A 22,500-nucleotide genomic window follows, 5' to 3' on the forward strand; every position below is an offset into this window, starting at 1 on the left:
GTGTGTGTGTGGGGCCTTGTACCATCGTCATCAGTACTGTGTGTGTGTGTGTGTGTGTGTGTGGCCTTGTACCATCGTCATCAGTACTGTGTGTATATATATATGTATGTGTGTGTGTGGGGGCTTGTACCATTGTCATCAGTACTGTGTGTGTGTGTGTGGGGCCTTGTACCATCGTCATCAGTACTGTGTGTGTGTGTGTGTGTGTGTGTGGCCTTGTACCATTGTCATCAGTACTGTGTGTATATATGTGTGTGTGTGTGGCCTTGTACCATCGTCATCAGTACTGTGTGTGTGTGTGTGTGTGTGTGTGGGGCCTTGTACCATCGTCATCAGTACTGTGTGTGTGTGTGTGTGTGTGTGGGGCCTTGTACAATCATCATCAGTACTGTGTGTGTGTGTGTGTGTGTGTGTGTGTGGCCTTGTACAATCGTCATCAGTACTGTGTGTGTGTGTGTGGCCTTGTACAATCGTCACCAGTACTGTGTGTGTGGGGCCTTGTACCATCGTCATCAGTACTGTGTGTGTGTGTGTGTGTGTGTGTGTGGCCTTGTACCATCGTCATCAGTACTGTGTGTATATATGTGTGTGTGTGTGGCCTTGTACCATCGTCATCAGTACTGTGTGTATATATATATATGTATGTGTGTGTGTGGGGGCTTGTACCATCGTCATCAGTACTGTGTGTGTGTGTGTGTGTGTGTGGCCTTGTACCATCGTCATCAGTACTGTGTGTATATATGTGTGTGTGTGTGGGTGGCCTTGTGCAATCATCATCAGTAATGTGTGTGTGTGTGTGTGTGTGTGTGTGTGTGTGTGTGTGTGGCCTTGTACAATCGTCATCAGTATGTGTGTGTGGCCTTGTACAATTGTCATCAGTACTCTGTGTGTGTGTGTGTGTGTGGCCTTGTACAATCGTCATCAGTACTGTGTGTGTGGGGCCTTGTACCATCATCATCAGTACTGTGTGTGTGTGTGGGGCCTTGTACCATCGTCATCAGTACTGTGTGTGTGTGTGTGGGGCCTTGTACCATCATCATCAGTACTGTGTGTGTGTGTGTGGGGCCTTGTACAATCGTCATCAGTACTGTGTGTGTGGCCTTGTACAATCGTCATCAGTACTGTGTGTGTGTGACCTTGTACAATCGTCATCAGTACTGTGTGTGTGTGGCCTTGTACAATCGTCATCAGTATGTATTGTGTGTGTGTGTGGCCTTGTACAATTGTCATCAGTACTCTGTGTGTGTGGCCTTGTACAATCGTCATCAGTACTGTGTGTGTGTGTGTGTGTGTGTGTGTGGCCTTGTACAATCGTCATCAGTACTGTGTGTGTGTGTGTGTGGCCTTGTACAATCGTCACCAGTACTGTGTGTGTGGGGCCTTGTACCATCATCATCAGTACTGTGTGTGTGTGTGTGTGTGTGGGGCCTTGTACCATCGTCATCAGTACTGTGTGTGTGTGTGGCCTTGTACCATCGTCATCAGTACTGTGTGTATATATGTGTGTGTGTGTGTGGCCTTGTACCATCGTCATCAGTACTGTGTGTATATATATATGTGTGTGTGTGTGTGGGGGCTTGTACCATTGTCATCAGTACTGTGTGTGTGTGTGTGTGTGTGTGTGTGTGGCCTTGTACAATCGTCATCAGTACTGTGTGTATATATGTGTGTGTGTGTGGCCTTGTACCATCGTCATCAGTACTGTGTGTATATATATATGTATGTGTGTGTGTGGGGGCTTGTACCATTGTCATCAGTACTGTGTGTGTGTGTGTGGGGCCTTGTACCATCGTCATCAGTACTGTGTGTGTGTGTGTGTGTGTGTGTGTGGCCTTGTACCATTGTCATCAGTACTGTGTGTGTGTGTGTGTGTGTGTGTGTGTGTGTGTGGCCTTGTACGATCGTCATCAGTACTGTGTGTATATATGTGTGTGTGTGTGGGTGGCCTTGTGCAATCGTCATCAGTAATGTGTGTGTGTGTGTGTGTGTGGCCTTGTACAATCGTCATCAGTATGTGTGTGTGGCCTTGTACAATTGTCATCAGTACTCTGTGTGTGTGTGTGTGTGGCCTTGTACAATCGTCATCAGTACTGTGTGTGTGTGGCCTTGTACAATCGTCATCAGTACTGTGTGTGTGTGTGTGTGTGTGGCCTTGTACAATCGTCATCAGTACTGTGTGTGTGTGTGTGTGGGGCCTTGTACAATCGTCACCAGTACTGTGTGTGTGGGGCCTTGTACCATCATCATCAGTACTGTGTGTGTGTGTGTGTGTGTGGGGCCTTGTCCCATCGTCATGAGTACTGTGTGTGTGTGTGTGTGTGTGTGTGTGTGTGTGTGTGTGTGTGTGTGTGTGTGTGGCCTTGTACCATTGTCATCAGTACTGTGTGTGTGTGTGTGTGGGGCCTTGTACCATCGTCATCAGTACTGTGTGTGTGTGTGTGTGTGTGTGTGTGTGGCCTTGTACAATCGTCATCAGTACTGTGTGTGTGTGTGTGGCCTTGTACAATCGTCACCAGTACTGTGTGTGTGTGGGGCCTTGTACCATCATCATCAGTACTGTGTGTGTGTGTGTGTGTGTGGCCTTGTACAATCGTCATCAGTACTGTGTGTGTGTGTGTGGCCTTGTACAATCGTCACCAGTACTGTGTGTGTGGGGCCTTGTACCATCATCATCAGTACTGTGTGTGTGTGTGTGTGGGGCCTTGTACCATCGTCATGAGTACTGTGTGTGTGTGTGTGTGTGTGTGTGTGTGTGTGTGTGTGTGTGTGGCCTTGTACCATCATCATCAGTACTGTGTGTGTGTGTGGGGCCTTGTACAATCGTCATCAGTACTGTGTGTGTGTGTGTGTGTGTATGTGTGTGGCCTTGTACAATCGTCATCAGTACTGTGTGTGTGTGTGTGGCCTTGTACAATCGTCACCAGTACTGTGTGTGTGGGGCCTTGTACCATCATCATCAGTACTGTGTGTGTGTGTGTGTGGGGCCTTGTACCATCGTCATCAGTACTGTGTGTGTGTGTGTGTGTGTGTGTGTGTGGCCTTGTACCATCGTCATCAGTACTGTGTGTATATATGTGTGTGTGTGTGGCCTTGTACCATCGTCATCAGTACTGTGTGTATATATATATATGTATGTGTGTGTGTGGGGGCTTGTACCATCGTCATCAGTACTGTGTGTGTGTGTGTGTGTGTGTGTGGCCTTGTACCATCGTCATCAGTACTGTGTGTATATATGTGTGTGTGTGTGGGTGGCCTTGTGCAATCATCATCAGTAATGTGTGTGTGTGTGTGTGTGTGTGTGTGTGTGTGTGTGGCCTTGTACAATCGTCATCAGTATGTGTGTGTGGCCTTGTACAATTGTCATCAGTACTCTGTGTGTGTGTGTGTGTGTGTGGCCTTGTACAATCGTCATCAGTACTGTGTGTGTGGGGCCTTGTACCATCATCATCAGTACTGTGTGTGTGTGTGGGGCCTTGTACCATCGTCATCAGTACTGTGTGTGTGTGTGTGGGGCCTTGTACCATCATCATCAGTACTGTGTGTGTGTGTGGGGCCTTGTACAATCGTCATCAGTACTGTGTGTGTGGCCTTGTACAATCGTCATCAGTACTGTGTGTGTGTGGCCTTGTACAATCGTCATCAGTACTGTGTGTGTGTGGCCTTGTACAATCGTCATCAGTACTGTGTGTGTGTGGCCTTGTACAATCGTCATCAGTATGTATTGTGTGTGTGTGTGGCCTTGTACAATTGTCATCAGTACTCTGTGTGTGTGGCCTTGTACAATCGTCATCAGTACTGTGTGTGTGTGTGTGTGTGTGTGTGTGTGGCCTTGTACAATCGTCATCAGTACTGTGTGTGTGTGTGTGTGGCCTTGTACAATCGTCACCAGTACTGTGTGTGTGGGGCCTTGTACCATCATCATCAGTACTGTGTGTGTGTGTGTGTGTGGGGCCTTGTACCATCGTCATCAGTACTGTGTGTGTGTGTGGCCTTGTACCATCGTCATCAGTACTGTGTGTATATATGTGTGTGTGTGTGTGGCCTTGTACCATCGTCATCAGTACTGTGTGTATATATATATGTGTGTGTGTGTGTGGGGGCTTGTACCATTGTCATCAGTACTGTGTGTGTGTGTGTGTGTGTGGCCTTGTACCATTGTCATCAGTACTGTGTGTATATATGTGTGTGTGTGTGGCCTTGTACCATCGTCATCAGTACTGTGTGTATATATATATGTATGTGTGTGTGTGGGGGCTTGTACCATTGTCATCAGTACTGTGTGTGTGTGTGTGGGGCCTTGTACCATCGTCATCAGTACTGTGTGTGTGTGTGTGTGTGTGTGTGGCCTTGTACCATTGTCATCAGTACTGTGTGTGTGTGTGTGTGTGTGTGTGTGTGGCCTTGTACCATCGTCATCAGTACTGTGTGTATATATGTGTGTGTGTGTGGGTGGCCTTGTGCAATCGTCATCAGTAATGTGTGTGTGTGTGTGTGTGTGGCCTTGTACAATCGTCATCAGTATGTGTGTGTGGCCTTGTACAATTGTCATCAGTACTCTGTGTGTGTGTGTGTGTGGCCTTGTACAATCGTCATCAGTACTGTGTGTGTGTGGCCTTGTACAATCGTCATCAGTACTGTGTGTGTGTGTGTGGCCTTGTACAATCGTCATCAGTACTGTGTGTGTGTGTGTGTGGGGCCTTGTACAATCGTCACCAGTACTGTGTGTGTGTGTGTGTGTGTGGGGCCTTGTCCCATCGTCATGAGTACTGTGTGTGTGTGTGTGTGTGTGTGTGTCTGTGTGGCCTTGTACCATCGTCATCAGTACTGTGTGTATATATGTATGTGTGTGTGTGTGTGTGTGTGTGTGTGTGTGTGTGTGTGTGTGGCCTTGTACCATTGTCATCAGTACTGTGTGTGTGTGTGTGTGGGGCCTTGTACCATCGTCATCAGTACTGTGTGTGTGTGTGTGTGTGTGTGTGTGTGGCCTTGTACAATCGTCATCAGTACTGTGTGTGTGTGTGTGGCCTTGTACAATCGTCACCAGTACTGTGTGTGTGGGGCCTTGTACCATCATCATCAGTACTGTGTGTGTGTGTGTGTGTGTGTGGGGCCTTGTACCATCGTCATGAGTACTGTGTGTGTGTGTGTGTGTGTGTGTGTGGCCTTGTACCATCGTCATCAGTACTGTGTGTGTGTGTGTGTGTGTGTGGGGCCTTGTACAATCGTCATCAGTACTGTGTGTGTGTGTGTGTGTGTGTGTGGCCTTGTACAATCGTCATCAGTACTGTGTGTGTGTGTGTGGCCTTGTACAATCGTCACCAGTACTGTGTGTGTGGGGCCTTGTACCATCATCATCAGTACTGTGTGTGTGTGTGTGTGGGGCCTTGTACCATCGTCATCAGTACTGTGTGTGTGTGTGTGTGTGTGTGGCCTTGTACCATCGTCATCAGTACTGTGTGTATATATGTGTGTGTGTGTGGCCTTGTACCATCGTCATCAGTACTGTGTGTATATATATATATATGTATGTGTGTGTGTGGGGGCTTGTACCATCGTCATCAGTACTGTGTGTGTGTGTGTGTGTGTGTGGCCTTGTACCATCGTCATCAGTACTGTGTGTATATATGTGTGTGTGTGTGGGTGGCCTTGTGCAATCATCATCAGTAATGTGTGTGTGTGTGTGTGTGTGTGTGTGTGTGTGTGGCCTTGTACAATCGTCATCAGTATGTGTGTGTGGCCTTGTACAATTGTCATCAGTACTCTGTGTGTGTGTGTGTGTGTGGCCTTGTACAATCGTCATCAGTACTGTGTGTGTGGGGCCTTGTACCATCATCATCAGTACTGTGTGTGTGTGTGGGGCCTTGTACCATCGTCATCAGTACTGTGTGTGTGTGTGTGGGGCCTTGTACCATCATCATCAGTACTGTGTGTGTGTGTGTGGGGCCTTGTACAATCGTCATCAGTACTGTGTGTGTGGCCTTGTACAATCGTCATCAGTACTGTGTGTGTGTGGCCTTGTACAATCGTCATCAGTACTGTGTGTGTGTGGCCTTGTACAATCGTCATCAGTACTGTGTGTGTGTGGCCTTGTACAATCGTCATCAGTACTGTGTGTGTGTGGCCTTGTACAATCGTCATCAGTATGTATTGTGTGTGTGTGTGGCCTTGTACAATTGTCATCAGTACTCTGTGTGTGTGGCCTTGTACAATCGTCATCAGTACTGTGTGTGTGTGTGTGTGTGTGTGTGTGGCCTTGTACAATCGTCATCAGTACTGTGTGTGTGTGTGTGTGTGGCCTTGTACAATCGTCACCAGTACTGTGTGTGTGGGGCCTTGTACCATCATCATCAGTACTGTGTGTGTGTGTGTGTGTGGGGCCTTGTACCATCGTCATCAGTACTGTGTGTGTGTGTGGCCTTGTACCATCGTCATCAGTACTGTGTGTATATATATATATGTATGTGTGTGTGTGGGGGCTTGTACCATCGTCATCAGTACTGTGTGTGTGTGTGTGTGTGTGGCCTTGTACCATCGTCATCAGTACTGTGTGTATATATGTGTGTGTGTGTGGGTGGCCTTGTGCAATCATCATCAGTAATGTGTGTGTGTGTGTGTGTGTGTGTGTGTGTGTGTGTGTGTGGCCTTGTACAATCGTCATCAGTATGTGTGTGTGGCCTTGTACAATTGTCATCAGTACTCTGTGTGTGTGTGTGTGTGTGGCCTTGTACAATCGTCATCAGTACTGTGTGTGTGGGGCCTTGTACCATCATCATCAGTACTGTGTGTGTGTGTGGGGCCTTGTACCATCGTCATCAGTACTGTGTGTGTGTGTGTGGGGCCTTGTACCATCATCATCAGTACTGTGTGTGTGTGTGTGGGGCCTTGTACAATCGTCATCAGTACTGTGTGTGTGGCCTTGTACAATCGTCATCAGTACTGTGTGTGTGTGGCCTTGTACAATCGTCATCAGTACTGTGTGTGTGTGGCCTTGTACAATCGTCATCAGTACTGTGTGTGTGTGGCCTTGTACAATCGTCATCAGTATGTATTGTGTGTGTGTGTGGCCTTGTACAATTGTCATCAGTACTCTGTGTGTGTGGCCTTGTACAATCGTCATCAGTACTGTGTGTGTGTGTGTGTGTGTGTGTGTGGCCTTGTACAATCGTCATCAGTACTGTGTGTGTGTGTGTGTGGCCTTGTACAATCGTCACCAGTACTGTGTGTGTGGGGCCTTGTACCATCATCATCAGTACTGTGTGTGTGTGTGTGTGTGGGGCCTTGTACCATCGTCATCAGTACTGTGTGTGTGTGTGGCCTTGTACCATCGTCATCAGTACTGTGTGTATATATATATATGTATGCGTGTGTGTGGGGGCTTGTACCATCGTCATCAGTACTGTGTGTGTGTGTGTGTGTGTGTGGCCTTGTACCATCGTCATCAGTACTGTGTGTATATATGTGTGTGTGTGTGGGTGGCCTTGTGCAATCATCATCAGTAATGTGTGTGTGTGTGTGTGTGTGTGTGTGTGTGTGTGTGTGTGTGGCCTTGTACAATCGTCATCAGTATGTGTGTGTGGCCTTGTACAATTGTCATCAGTACTCTGTGTGTGTGTGTGTGTGTGGCCTTGTACAATCGTCATCAGTACTGTGTGTGTGGGGCCTTGTACCATCATCATCAGTACTGTGTGTGTGTGTGGGGCCTTGTACCATCGTCATCAGTACTGTGTGTGTGTGTGTGGGGCCTTGTACCATCATCATCAGTACTGTGTGTGTGTGTGTGGGGCCTTGTACAATCGTCATCAGTACTGTGTGTGTGGCCTTGTACAATCGTCATCAGTACTGTGTGTGTGTGGCCTTGTACAATCGTCATCAGTACTGTGTGTGTGTGGCCTTGTACAATCGTCATCAGTACTGTGTGTGTGTGGCCTTGTACAATCGTCATCAGTATGTATTGTGTGTGTGTGTGGCCTTGTACAATTGTCATCAGTACTCTGTGTGTGTGGCCTTGTACAATCGTCATCAGTACTGTGTGTGTGTGTGTGTGTGTGTGTGTGTGTGGCCTTGTACAATCGTCATCAGTACTGTGTGTGTGTGTGTGGCCTTGTACAATCGTCACCAGTACTGTGTGTGTGGGGCCTTGTACCATCATCATCAGTACTGTGTGTGTGTGTGTGTGTGGGGCCTTGTACCATCGTCATCAGTACTGTGTGTGTGTGTGGCCTTGTACCATCGTCATCAGTACTGTGTGTATATATGTGTGTGTGTGTGTGGCCTTGTACCATCGTCATCAGTACTGTGTGTATATATATATGTGTGTGTGTGTGTGGGGGCTTGTACCATTGTCATCAGTACTGTGTGTGTGTGTGTGTGTGTGTGTGTGTGGCCTTGTACCATTGTCATCAGTACTGTGTGTATATATGTGTGTGTGTGTGGCCTTGTACCATCGTCATCAGTACTGTGTGTATATATATATGTATGTGTGTGTGTGGGGGCTTGTACCATTGTCATCAGTACTGTGTGTGTGTGTGTGGGGCCTTGTACCATCGTCATCAGTACTGTGTGTGTGTGTGTGTGTGTGTGTGTGGCCTTGTACCATTGTCATCAGTACTGTGTGTGTGTGTGTGTGTGTGTGTGTGTGGCCTTGTACCATCGTCATCAGTACTGTGTGTATATATGTGTGTGTGTGTGGGTGGCCTTGTGCAATCGTCATCAGTAATGTGTGTGTGTGTGTGTGTGTGTGGCCTTGTACAATCGTCATCAGTATGTGTGTGTGGCCTTGTACAATTGTCATCAGTACTCTGTGTGTGTGTGTGTGTGGCCTTGTACAATCGTCATCAGTACTGTGTGTGTGTGGCCTTGTACAATCGTCATCAGTACTGTGTGTGTGTGTGTGTGTGGCCTTGTACAATCGTCATCAGTACTGTGTGTGTGTGTGTGTGGGGCCTTGTACAATCGTCACCAGTACTGTGTGTGTGGGGCCTTGTACCATCATCATCAGTACTGTGTGTGTGTGTGTGTGTGTGTGTGTGTGGGGCCTTGTCCCATCGTCATGAGTACTGTGTGTGTGTGTGTGTGTGTGTGGCCTTGTACCATCGTCATCAGTACTGTGTGTATATATGTGTGTGTGTGTGTGTGTGTGTGTGTGTGTGTGTGTGTGTGTGTGTGTGGCCTTGTACCATTGTCATCAGTACTGTGTGTGTGTGTGTGTGGGGCCTTGTACCATCGTCATCAGTACTGTGTGTGTGTGTGTGTGTGTGTGTGTGTGTGTGTGGCCTTGTACCATTGTCATCAGTACTGTGTGTGTGTGTGTGTGTGTGTGTGGCCTTGTACCATCGTCATCAGTACTGTGTGTATATATGTGTGTGTGTGTGGGTGGCCTTGTGCAATCGTCATCAGTAATGTGTGTGTGTGTGTGTGTGTGGCCTTGTACAATCGTCATCAGTATGTGTGTGTGGCCTTGTACAATTGTCATCAGTACTCTGTGTGTGTGTGTGTGTGGCCTTGTACAATCGTCATCAGTACTGTGTGTGTGTGGCCTTGTACAATCGTCATCAGTACTGTGTGTGTGTGGCCTTGTACAATCGTCATCAGTACTGTGTGTGTGTGTGTGTGTGGCCTTGTACAATCGTCATCAGTACTGTGTGTGTGTGGCCTTGTACAATCGTCATCAGTACTGTGTGTGTGTGTGTGTGTGGCCTTGTACAATCGTCATCAGTACTGTGTGTGTGTGTGTGTGGGGCCTTGTACAATCGTCACCAGTACTGTGTGTGTGGGGCCTTGTACCATCATCATCAGTACTGTGTGTGTGTGTGTGTGTGGGGCCTTGTCCCATCGTCATGAGTACTGTGTGTGTGTGTGTGTGTGTGTGTGTGTGTGTGTGTGTGTGTGTGTGTGTGTGTGGCCTTGTACCATCGTCATCAGTACTGTGTGTGTGTGTGTGGCCTTGTACAATCGTCACCAGTACTGTGTGTGTGGGGCCTTGTACCATCATCATCAGTACTGTGTGTGTGTGTGTGTGTGGGGCCTTGTACCATCGTCATCAGTACTGTGTGTGTGTGTGGCCTTGTACCATCGTCATCAGTACTGTGTGTATATATGTGTGTGTGTGTGTGGCCTTGTACCATCGTCATCAGTACTGTGTGTATATATATATGTGTGTGTGTGTGTGGGGGCTTGTACCATTGTCATCAGTACTGTGTGTGTGTGTGTGTGTGTGTGTGTGTGTGTGGCCTTGTACCATTGTCATCAGTACTGTGTGTATATATGTGTGTGTGTGTGGCCTTGTACCATCGTCATCAGTACTGTGTGTATATATATATGTATGTGTGTGTGTGGGGGCTTGTACCATTGTCATCAGTACTGTGTGTGTGTGTGTGGGGCCTTGTACCATCGTCATCAGTACTGTGTGTGTGTGTGTGTGTGTGTGTGTGGCCTTGTACCATTGTCATCAGTACTGTGTGTGTGTGTGTGTGTGTGTGTGTGGCCTTGTACCATCGTCATCAGTACTGTGTGTATATATGTGTGTGTGTGTGGGTGGCCTTGTGCAATCGTCATCAGTAATGTGTGTGTGTGTGTGTGTGTGTGGCCTTGTACAATCGTCATCAGTATGTGTGTGTGGCCTTGTACAATTGTCATCAGTACTCTGTGTGTGTGTGTGTGTGGCCTTGTACAATCGTCATCAGTACTGTGTGTGTGTGGCCTTGTACAATCGTCATCAGTACTGTGTGTGTGTGTGTGTGTGGCCTTGTACAATCGTCATCAGTACTGTGTGTGTGTGTGTGTGGGGCCTTGTACAATCGTCACCAGTACTGTGTGTGTGGGGCCTTGTACCATCATCATCAGTACTGTGTGTGTGTGTGTGTGTGTGTGTGTGTGTGTGGGGCCTTGTCCCATCGTCATGAGTACTGTGTGTGTGTGTGTGTGTGTGTGTGTGTGTGTGTGGCCTTGTACCATCGTCATCAGTACTGTGTGTATATATGTGTGTGTGTGTGTGTGTGTGTGTGTGTGTGTGTGTGTGTGTGTGTGTGTGTGTGTGTGGCCTTGTACCATTGTCATCAGTACTGTGTGTGTGTGTGTGTGGGGCCTTGTACCATCGTCATCAGTACTGTGTGTGTGTGTGTGTGTGTGTGTGTGTGTGTGTGGCCTTGTACCATTGTCATCAGTACTGTGTGTGTGTGTGTGTGTGTGTGTGTGTGTGTGTGGCCTTGTACCATCGTCATCAGTACTGTGTGTATATATGTGTGTGTGTGTGGGTGGCCTTGTGCAATCGTCATCAGTAATGTGTGTGTGTGTGTGTGTGTGGCCTTGTACAATCGTCATCAGTATGTGTGTGTGGCCTTGTACAATTGTCATCAGTACTCTGTGTGTGTGTGTGTGTGGCCTTGTACAATCGTCATCAGTACTGTGTGTGTGTGGCCTTGTACAATCGTCATCAGTACTGTGTGTGTGTGGCCTTGTACAATCGTCATCAGTACTGTGTGTGTGTGTGTGTGTGGCCTTGTACAATCGTCATCAGTACTGTGTGTGTGTGGCCTTGTACAATCGTCATCAGTACTGTGTGTGTGTGTGTGTGTGGCCTTGTACAATCGTCATCAGTACTGTGTGTGTGTGTGTGTGGGGCCTTGTACAATCGTCACCAGTACTGTGTGTGTGGGGCCTTGTACCATCATCATCAGTACTGTGTGTGTGTGTGTGTGTGGGGCCTTGTCCCATCGTCATGAGTACTGTGTGTGTGTGTGTGTGTGTGTGTGTGTGTGTGTGTGTGTGTGTGTGGCCTTGTACCATCGTCATCAGTACTGTGTGTATATATGTATGTGTGTGTGTGTGTGTGTGTGTGTGTGTGTGTGTGTGTGTGTGTGTGTGTGTGGCCTTGTACAATCGTCATCAGTATGTGTTGTGTGTGTGTGTGTGGCCTTGTACAATTGTCATCAGTACTCTGTGTGTGTGGCCTTGTACAATCGTCATCAGTACTGTGTGTGTGTGTGTGGCCTTGTACAATCGTCATCAGTACTGTGTGTGTGTGTGTGTGGGGGGGGCCTTGTACAATCGTCATCAGTACTGTGTGTGTGTGTGTGTGTGTGTGGCCTTGTACCATCATCATCAGTACTGTGTGTGTGTGGGGCCTTGTACCATCGTCATGAGTACTGTGTGTGTGTGTGTGTGTGTGTGTGTGTGTGTGTGTGTGGCCTTGTACCATCGTCATCAGTACCGTGTGTATATATGTGTGTGTGTGTGGGGGGGGGCTTGTAAAATCGTCATCAGTACTGTGTGTGTGTGTGTGTGTGTGTGTGTGTGTGTGTGGCCTTGTACCATCGTCATCCGTACTGTGTGTATATATGTATGTGTGTGGGGGGGGCTTGTACAATCGTCATCAGTACTGTGTGTGTGTGTGTGTGTGTATGTGTGTGTGTGTGGCCTTGTACCATCGTCATCAGTACTGTGTGTGTGTGTGTGTGTGTGTGTGTGTGGGTGTGGGTGTGGTCTTATACCATCGTCGTCAACAGCGATTGTGCGCTTGAGTGCGTTTCTGCGAGGTCGAGAATACACACACCCCTCCATGTTCTCATATGACTCCCCATCTGTAGAGAGAAAGAAACAAAACCGCATGAAGAACCAAGCGCTGTGTGTGTGTGTGTGTGTGTGTGTGTGTGTGTATGTGTGTGTGTGTGTGTTTACCAGTATCTGTTAAGGTATGAGGAGTCTGAAGTCGATCATTCTGATTCTGCCCATGTACTGCCCCTGCATCTCCCACTGCATCAGGGGTAATGTAGTCTAAACCAAAAGACAGTAGACTACAGTAAACTCTAATCATCTCCCACTGCATCAGGGGTAATGTAGTCTAAACCAAACCAGTAAATTACACGTTTGCCTGTATTCCTTTCTCTCTCTACCTCTTAGACACATATAAGTGCACGCGCGCGCGTACACACACACACACACACACACACACACACACACATACTGACCTTCATCTGGAGTTACATAATATGTCACTTTATCCTGATTGCTGTATATGGCTGCAGTAACATTCTCATAGGACTGGGCCTCTTCTGTGAGCACGCACACACACACAGTTGTGTTAACTCTTTAGCTGAGAAATATTAACAATAGTACTACATAACTAAAGTGGGCATGATTTACGTTTTTCAAGATTAGATTGTTTGTCCACAAAAGGTTCAGGACATCCTGGGCTGAAACACACACACATATAAACACGTCACCATACAGTCTCTAATATTCTAATAGTAGATCAGAGATACACAGTGAAAAGAGAGACTGTTAGGGAGTAAGTCTGTACCCTTTATCAGTCTGTCTTGCTGTGGTTCCATTCATTTGTCTCTTCATAGCTGAAAACCGTCTTCCTGTGGTACAGCAAAAACAATCAAAACAAGACCGAGAGAAAAAGAGAGAGAATCTACATGCAAAGTGTCAATTTAAAAACCTGCTCATGCAAGCACAATCACATACACACACATACAAGCACACACACACACACATGTGTGTGTGTGTGTGCTTGTGTCAGCATGTATGTGTATGTATGTACTTGTTCTTCTTGCATGTGTGTATTTTCTGTAGTTGTGCGTGTGTCTGTGTTTGTGTTTAAGTGTTCACACACATGTGTGTGCGTCCATGCTTCCATGTGTATGCCATGTGCTTGCATGTGTTTGTATGTGTGTCTGTGTGCTCATGCGCCTGTGCATGTTAAGTGCTTGCGTCCGTGTGTGCGCTTGCGTGTGTGTGCACTCACTTTTTCTGTGACTCTGTGTTTTACAGACTAGTGAGAACAGCAGCAGTCCCAGCACAAAGGCAAAAGAAGGAACCGTGTACAAAATCCAGTCAGGACGGACACCTTCACACACACCCACACACACACACACACACACACAGTTTAACAATGCATGTCCATGTTAAGATAGCAGAGAAACACAAAGCTGACACATCATTACCTCCTGAGTGTGGGGTCTTCGCTGGCATGGTTATGTTGGGCGTACCTACTGCAGCATCTGAAAGCCAAAGTGCAATAATAACAGGAGTCACAGAAATACACAAAGAGACACACCAGGAAGACTGAACAAACAGGACAAACCCCGGCTACAGGACACCGCTCGCTCAGGACAAACCCCGCCTACAGCAGGACACCGCTCGCTCAGGACAAACCCCGCCTACAGGACACGGCTCGCTCAGGACAAACCCCGCCTACAGGACACAGCTCGCTCAGGACAAACCCTGCCTACAGGACACGGCTCGCTCAGGACAAACCCAGCCTACAAGACATCACTCACTCAGGACAAACCCCACTTACAGGACACCACTCGCTCAGGAGAAACCTGACTTACAGGACACCACACACTCAGGACAAACCCTGCCTACAGGACACCGCTCACTCAGGACAAACCCCGCCTACAGGACACCGCTCGCTCAGGACAAACCCCGCCTAGAGGACACCGCTCGCTCAGGACAAACCCCGCCTACAGGACACCGCTAGCTCAGGACAAACCCCGCCTACAGGACACCACTAGCTCAGGACAAACCCCGCCTACAGGACACAGCTCGCTCAGGACAAACCCTGCCTACAGGACACGGCTCGCTCAGGACAAACCCAGCCTACAAGACATCACTCACTCAGGACAAACCCCACTTACAGGACACCACTCGCTCAGGAGAAACCTGACTTACAGGACACCACACACTCAGGACAAACCCTGCCTACAGGACACCGCTCACTCAGGACAAACCCCGCCTACAGGACACCGCTCGCTCAGGACAAACCCCGCCTAGAGGACACCGCTCGCTCAGGACAAACCCCGCCTACAGGACACCGCTAGCTCAGGACAAACCCCGCCTACAGGACACCGCTAGCTCAGGACAAACCCCGCCTACAGGACACCACTCGCTCAGGACAAACCCAGGCTACCGGACACCACTCGCTCAGGACAAACCCCACTTACAGGACACCACTCGCTCAGGAGAAACCCCACTTACAGGACACCACTCGCTCAGGACAAACCCCGCCTACAGGACACCACTAGCTCAGGACAAACCCTGGCTACAGGACACCGCTCGCTCAGGACAAACCCTGCCCACAGGACACCGCACGCTCAGGACAAACCCCGCCCACAGGACACCGCTAGCTCAGGACAAACCCAGCCTACAGGACATCACTCGCTCAGGACAAACCAAGCCTACAGGCCATCACTCGCTCAGGACAAACCCAGCCTACAGGACACCGCTCGCTCAGGACAAACCCTGCCTACAGGACACCGCTCGCTCAGGACAAACCCCGCCTACAGCAGGACACCGCTCGCTCAGGACAAACCCCGCCTACAGGACACCGCTAGCTCAAGACAAACCCCGCCTACAGGACACCACTCGCTCAGGACAAACCCAGGCTACCGGACACCACTCGCTCAGGACAAACCCCACTTACAGGACACCACTCGCTCAGGAGAAACCCCACTTACAGGACACCACTCGCTCAGGACAAACCCTGCCCACAGGACACCGCTAGCTCAGGACAAACCCAGCCTACAGGACATCACTCGCTCAGGACAAACCCAGCCTACAGGACACCACTCGCTCAGGACAAACCCAGCCTACAGGACATCACTCGCTCAGGACAAACCCAGCCTACAGGACACCACTCGCTCAGGACAAACCCTGCCTACAGGACACCGCTCGCTCAGGACAAACCCTGCCTACAGGACACCACTCGCTCAGGACAAACCCCGCCTACAGGACACCGCTAGCTCAGGACAAACCCCGCCTACAGGACACGGCTTGCTCAGGACAAACCCCGCCTACAGGACACGGCTCGCTCAGGACAAACCCTGCCCACAGGACACCGCACGCTCAGGACAAACCCCGCCCACAGGACACCGCTAGCTCAGGACAAACCCAGCCTACAGGACATCACTCGCTCAGGACAAACCAAGCCTACAGGACACCACTAGCTCAGGACAAACCCTGCCTACAGGACACGGCTAGCTCAGGACAAACCCCGCCTACAGGACACCGCTCGCTCAGGACAAACCCCGCCTACAGGACACGGCTCGCTCAGGACAAACCCCACCTACAGGACACCGCTAGCTCAGGACAAATCCCGCCTACAGGACACCACTCGTTCAGGACAAACCCAGCCTACCGGACACCACTCGCTCAGGAGAAACCCCACTTACAGGACACCACACACTCAGGACAAACCCCGCCTACAGGACACCACTAGCTCAGGACAAACCCCGCCTACAGGACACCGCTAGCTCAGGACAAACCCCGCCTACAGGACACCGCTAGCTCAGGACAAACCCCGCCTACAGGACACGGCTCGCTCAGGACAAACCCCGCCTACAGGACACGGCTCGCTCAGGACAAACCCCGCCCACAGGACACGGCTAGCTGAGGACAAACCCCGCCTACAGGACATGGCTGGCTCAGGACAAACCCCGCCTACAGGACATGGCTCGCTCAGGACAATCTCAGCCTACAGGACACGGCTCGCTCAGGACAAACCCCACTTACAGGACACCACTCGCTCAGGAGAAACCCCACTTATAGGACACCACACACTCAGGACAAACCCTGCCTACAGGACACCACTAGCGCAGGACAAACCCTGCCTACAGGACACCGCTCGCTCAGGACAAACCCCTCCTATAAGACACCACTCGCTCAGGACAATCCCTGCCTACAGAACACCACTCGCTCAGGACAAACTCCACCTGCACAAGCGTCCCAACACAAAGATCTTCGCTAAGTGGCATATCACAATGAACACTAATTTGAGATGATCTTAACACCAAAATGTCATTGTGTGTGTGTGTGTGTGTGTGCGCGCAGGTGTTACAACAATGGCCTTCTGCCCATGTATGCAACCACAAGCTAAATATAGTGTGTTCCTCACACATTTACATTCAGACTCCACACACAAACCAAAAGAATTTAAATATTACATGTGTATATAGCTATACAGCTTGTCAACAATAGCTATATTGTCTCTAAAAAGAGATAGAGGAACCTCCATAAGAAGATTATAAAGGAATCTTTAGATCTTTAGACACACACCAACTGTAACACATTACTGAATATTAAATGAACTGGTTTATTAGACCTTGACTGTGTAATCTCAGTTTCCTCAACACTCATACTATGGCAAGCAGACACACTTTAGTAAACTCATTTTGTGTGTGTGTGCGTGTGTGTGTGTGCATCTCACATCCCTTGAGAGTTGATAGTTCATTGCCTTCTGAGTAACACCCGCCATTTCACAATCCTTCATTCCTCCATTTCTTCTGCTGTGGCTGTATGGTCTTCTACAATGGCCACTGCCAGCAGCCTGTGTGTTACCAGGGGCCTCTGTCAGTCCGGGCCCTTGTGTGTTACCAGGGGCCTCTGTCAGTCCAGGCCCTTGTGTGTTACCAGGGGCCTCTGTCAGTCCAGGCCCTTGTGTGTTACCAGGGGCCTCTGTCAGTCCGGGCCCTTGTGTGTTACCAGGGGCCTCTGTCAATCCGGGCCCTTGTGTGTTACCAGGGGCCTCTGTCAGTCCGGGCCCTTGTGTTAGTGACTAACAAACGTAGAGACAGCAACCTTGTTGTTCAGTCTTACTGGCTTCTGCACTGCTGTAAACTACAGTCATCAGGGAAAGCGTGTGCTGTCGCTTCAAATTTCAACTGAAGCTCAGTTGAGTTGCTCCTGAAATGTTATGAGTGGAATAAAGGCTCTCATAGACTCAGATAATTTAAATGTAGAAACAGTGATGGGTTTACACTGGGTTCGTAATATCGTCTTTCGTCTGCCATGTGTACACTACCCTGGGAATTTGCCATGATATAGCCACACAGACACACACACACACACACACACACACACACACTGTTTCTTTACCTTGATTGTGTTTCTTCATCTTTGTGTTTCCAAGGCCTTGTGTGGTATATTCCATTTCTAAAAAACTGTATCTTCACACTTACACATCCACACACTAATGCTGGACAGGTTCAAAAACACAAAGAAAATGAACAGATGTGACGGAAGGCATGGTGAGAGAGAGAGAGAGAGAGAGAGAGAGAAAGAGAGAGAGAGAGAGAGAGATAAAAAAGCAGAAGCGAAAATGATTCACGCATGAATGCTCACAAACATATTACAAGGCCCAAACATCCTGTGTACACAGGAACACACTTAAGATCATGCTTCCCCTAAAAGAACATTAATCACATTAATCTAATCTTGTGAATGTGAATATTTATGAAAAATGGCTGTTCACCGGCAATACAAATTGACCAGATGGTGCGCTTGGGTCAAAGCACAGTGCTTGCGCTCATGAAAACCCCAACAGTGCCACACAACCAGTAGGACAGAGCATTCCATCAGGTAGAGGGCCAGAACACTCTTCCACACAGCGCATGCCCTGAGCCAGCATGATGCGGCTCAAGCGCAGAATCCTCCCGCGGTGTCCAGCACGGGGACTGTGCAGGTTCGGACATGGACTGATGCGTGGACGGAACAGTGGGATCCATCTATCATTAAGCATGGGAGTGCGTGGGGGTGTTTAGTTGATGGAAGAGAGACTGGTACATTGGTAAACTGGTACACTGGTAAACTGGTATACTGGTAAACTGGTACACTGATACACTGGTAAACTGGTACACTGGTACACTGGTATACTAGTACACTGGTACACCGGTAAACTGATACACTGGTACAGTGGTATACTGGTAAACTGGTATACTTGTACACTGATACACTGCTAAACTGATACACTGGTACAAAAGTATACTGGTAAACCGGTACACTGATACACTGGTAAACTGGTACACTGGTACACTGGTACACTGATACACTGGTAAACTGATACACTGGTACAGTGGTATACTGGTAAACTGGTATACTTGTACACTGATACACTGCTAAACTGATACACTGGTACACTGATACACTAGTAAACTGGTACAGTGGTACACTGATACACTGGTAAACTGATACACTGGTACAGTGGTACAAAAGTATACTGGTAAACCGGTACACTGATACACTGGTAAACTGGTACACTGGTACACTGATACACTGGTACACTGGTAAACTGATACACTGGTACAGTAGTATAATGGTAAGCTGGTATACTTGTACACTGATACACTGCTAAACTGATACACTGGTACAAAAGTATACTGGTAAACTGGTACACTGATACACTAGTAAACTGGTACAGTGGTACACTGATACACTGGTAAACTGATACACTGGTACAGTGGTACAAAAGTATACTGGTAAACCGGTACACTGATACACTGGTAAACTGGTACACTGGTACACTGATACACTGGTACACTGGTAAACTGATACACTGGTACAGTAGTATAATGGTAAGCTGGTATACTTGTACACTGATACACTGCTAAACTGATACACTGGTACAAAAGTATACTGGTAAACTGGTACACTGGTACACTGGTACAGTGGTACACTGATACACTGGTAAACTGATACACTGGTACAGTGGTATACTGGTAAACTGGTACAGTGGTATACTTGTACACTGATACAGTGGTATACTGGTAAACTGGTATACTTGTACATTGATACACTGGTACAAAAGTATACTGGTAAACTGGTATACTGAAACACTGGTACACTGTTACAATGGTAAACTGGTAAATACTGGAATTTGCAGGTTGGTGGAGAATAGGTTGACGACTGTGTGCGCGTGCCCATCACCCACGGGGATAACGGCGGGACGCTCGAGCCGGGCGCGTTACCATGGAAGTGTAGTGCATCGAGCATTTTACAGTCATCTTGCTGCATTTGTGTTATTGTTAGAGTTTCCGTCCTTCCTTTTTCCACGCATCTTTCAGTAAGCATTAAAACGGTCCTTAAGTGTTTTATTCTGTGTTGGTTTGGGCGAGAAACGCCCCTCGTCAGCTGACTGGACGCGTGACATGGAACCTTCGTCCACTTCCTCTAACGGAGAGCTCGTGAGCTCGGGTCTGCTCGAGCAACAGCAGGAGTAGCTGCTCGGTAAACGCTCGTGAGCCCGCGTGTCCTCTGCTGCTGTGTTAAACGCTATGAGTTAGCGGTAAGTGTGTTTGTGTGGCTAACGTGCCTGGCTGGACGGTTATGTTATTATGTTATTGTGTTGTTGCGTTATTGTGTTGTGCTATGAGCACTCATGTGTCTGGCCTGTACTTTTAGAGCGCAGACCTTCAGCTCCTCTGCGCTGAAGTCTCTGTCGTCTGTATTGTCGACGCAGCTTTGCTTGATCGTCGTTTAACTCCTCTGGGTTACTGAAAGATATCGGCGTAAATCGCCGTAAAGGATTTATCAGTTCGATAAATCTTAAGCATGATAATGGCAGGTCAAAGTCAACTCTTAGGAGTGTGTGTGTGTTAAACTTTGAGGTAATTAACGCAGACTCTTAAGGATGGATGGACGGACATTCCCTGTTTCTTCCAGACTTGTATCACCTGTGTATAAATCTTGGGTAACAACAGCTTCACATTTTCTAGAATGCAAACTTTCAATTTTCAATGTTAAAATGTGTTTCTTATTTCTTCAGAACGAGTACAGGGACCTTGAGAGATGCCGTCCAATAAGAGTGTGTCAGATGCCCCAATCACTCAGTTTGTCAACTGCAGAATCCTCAGAGATCACAGTTTGCAAAGGTGCGTATACACCCCCCTCCCACACACGGATCAGATTGCCAAATTGTGATTTTCTTTTAATCGCTAGAGTGTGTTTGATATTGTATAATCTATGTGTGTAATCAGTGTGCGATCTTGTCTGTGTAGGGAAGACCTGTGGGTTCGGGAGGGTAAGATTTTGAACCCTGAGAAACTGTTCTTCGACGAGCAAGGTTTTGCCGACCATAAAGTTGACTGTGGAAATAAAATAATTGCGCCTGGATTTATAGATGTACAGATCAATGGTGAGACGCCACCAACACGGTGGAACTCAACAAACATAAAACCGTGTCATTGGAATGCTTTAAATGCCACGTTGCCTCCACCCTTTACAGGCGGGTATGGCGTCGACTTCTCTCAGGTCACCAGTGACATCAAAGGGGGTGTGGCTTTGGTGGCCAGAAGAATTCTGGAACACGGGGTCACCTCGTTTTGCCCCACCCTGGTGACGTCTCCTCCAGCCATTTACAAGCAGGTACAGGCGCAAACGTCCTCTGCCCTGTAACGCCGATGAGGGATCAGTTCATCACATCACAACCAGCACCACAAGTTCATTAACATTTACAGCCAAGACTGTTTTCAGATCAGCAGAGAAAGGCTGACCCCGCCGCGTATCTTTTTCTGCTTGTAGTAGCACAACTGATATGCACAAATATTTGCAGTTTGTTAAAACATTACATATGTAATTACAGAAAACACATACTGCACATGTACATAAACATGACGCATGCAAACTCATATCATGCATCATACATGAAAGTGTTTTTTTTTTTTTTTTTTACACACACACACACTTCCACACGCTGTGGTCTGCATGAAGCACCTGCCTGGCGTAACCATGACCCCTGACCCTGTAGGTCATCCCGGAGGTCACGCTGACAGACGGGGGTGAAGAGGGGGCTGGAGTGCTTGGTGAGACCCTTAGCTACTGTCTTGTCTGAAGAACCGCTGCAGATCTGTTTTTTGGAAACAACCAAAGATCCAATTGGAAAATTTGTGAAATTATGACATTAAAAAAGCTGGCATGGTGTTTCCCCTCCCCTGCATATGTGGTCTGCCTGGGTGACCTTTTACGGTCCCCTTTTCTCTCCCCGACCATCTGACCATATGTGACCACCCCCAGACGACCTCCTGATTATCCAGTCAGTGTTCCCCAGGATGAGTCTTTCTGTAAACATGACACTCGGTTCCCACAGTGCAGTGGCCTTAATGTTTTTGCCGTGTACTTATAGTTTTTGATTTCTCTCTCTATATATTCCCTTGTCTCTTTTTTTTTTTGTGTGTGGTGTTTTGTTTCTACATTTATGTACCTCTCTGTGCTTTTCATCTCCTTCCTTCTCCATCACCCTCTCTCTCCCTGTCTATCTGTCTGTCTCTCAGGTCTTCATCTGGAAGGTCCCTTTATCAGCCTGGAGAAGAGGGGCGCTCACCCTCCTCAGTTCCTCTGCTCCTTTGAAGAAGGAGGCATGCCTGATCTCCTCAAGATCTATGGGGAGCTAGAGAATGTCGCCATAGTTACCATGGCACCAGAACTAGCCAATAGTGGGCAAGCAATCCGTGACCTGGTGCGGCGAGGGATTACGGTGTCACTGGGTTAGTGACAAAACAAACGAGCACAACATGCGCAAACGTTCGCGCGCACACACAGAGAACTGGCGCATCCCAGCCTTGTCTGCCAGAAGCATTGTAGCAGAAACTCCGCTACAGGGTGGATGAGGGTAGGTAGCAGGACTCTGGGGCTCTGAATGTTCCAGTGAATAACTCACATTACCAACAAACTCTACGATGCCTTGGACTGATTTTATATATTGACTGTGTAGGCAAGAGTAGAGCT

At 48.2% G+C, this 22,500-nt stretch overlaps 2 protein-coding genes across 2 annotated transcripts in view; one reads left to right on the forward strand and one right to left on the reverse strand.

Moving 5' to 3' along the window:
- The window catches only part of LOC113591407, a 23,756-nt gene extending 5,738 nt beyond the window's left edge, over positions 1 to 18,018 (reverse strand). The window contains exons 1-8 of the mRNA XM_027031883.2: positions 17,878 to 18,018; positions 13,947 to 14,003; positions 13,748 to 13,849; positions 13,298 to 13,361; positions 13,141 to 13,190; positions 12,966 to 13,049; positions 12,676 to 12,771; positions 12,489 to 12,578 (exon numbers count right to left, since the gene is read on the reverse strand). Coding sequence (XP_026887684.2) covers positions 12,489 to 12,578; positions 12,676 to 12,771; positions 12,966 to 13,049; positions 13,141 to 13,190; positions 13,298 to 13,361; positions 13,748 to 13,849; positions 13,947 to 14,003; positions 17,878 to 17,932 — 598 coding nt within the window. The 5' untranslated portion in view covers positions 17,933 to 18,018. The remainder of the gene's footprint in view (positions 1 to 12,488; positions 12,579 to 12,675; positions 12,772 to 12,965; positions 13,050 to 13,140; positions 13,191 to 13,297; positions 13,362 to 13,747; positions 13,850 to 13,946; positions 14,004 to 17,877) is intronic.
- A 1,751-nt stretch (positions 18,019 to 19,769) lies between these two features.
- Positions 19,770 to 22,500, forward strand: part of amdhd2 (amidohydrolase domain containing 2) — a 6,939-nt gene continuing 4,208 nt past the window's right edge. The window contains exons 1-6 of the mRNA XM_027031878.2: positions 19,770 to 20,062; positions 20,543 to 20,648; positions 20,775 to 20,911; positions 21,002 to 21,141; positions 21,524 to 21,578; positions 22,047 to 22,259. Coding sequence (XP_026887679.2) covers positions 20,566 to 20,648; positions 20,775 to 20,911; positions 21,002 to 21,141; positions 21,524 to 21,578; positions 22,047 to 22,259 — 628 coding nt within the window. The 5' untranslated portion in view covers positions 19,770 to 20,062; positions 20,543 to 20,565. The remainder of the gene's footprint in view (positions 20,063 to 20,542; positions 20,649 to 20,774; positions 20,912 to 21,001; positions 21,142 to 21,523; positions 21,579 to 22,046; positions 22,260 to 22,500) is intronic.

The sequence above is a fragment of the Electrophorus electricus genome, chromosome 4 (assembly GCF_013358815.1).
Source record: "Electrophorus electricus isolate fEleEle1 chromosome 4, fEleEle1.pri, whole genome shotgun sequence".
Classification (NCBI taxonomy): Eukaryota; Metazoa; Chordata; class Actinopteri; order Gymnotiformes; family Gymnotidae; genus Electrophorus; species Electrophorus electricus.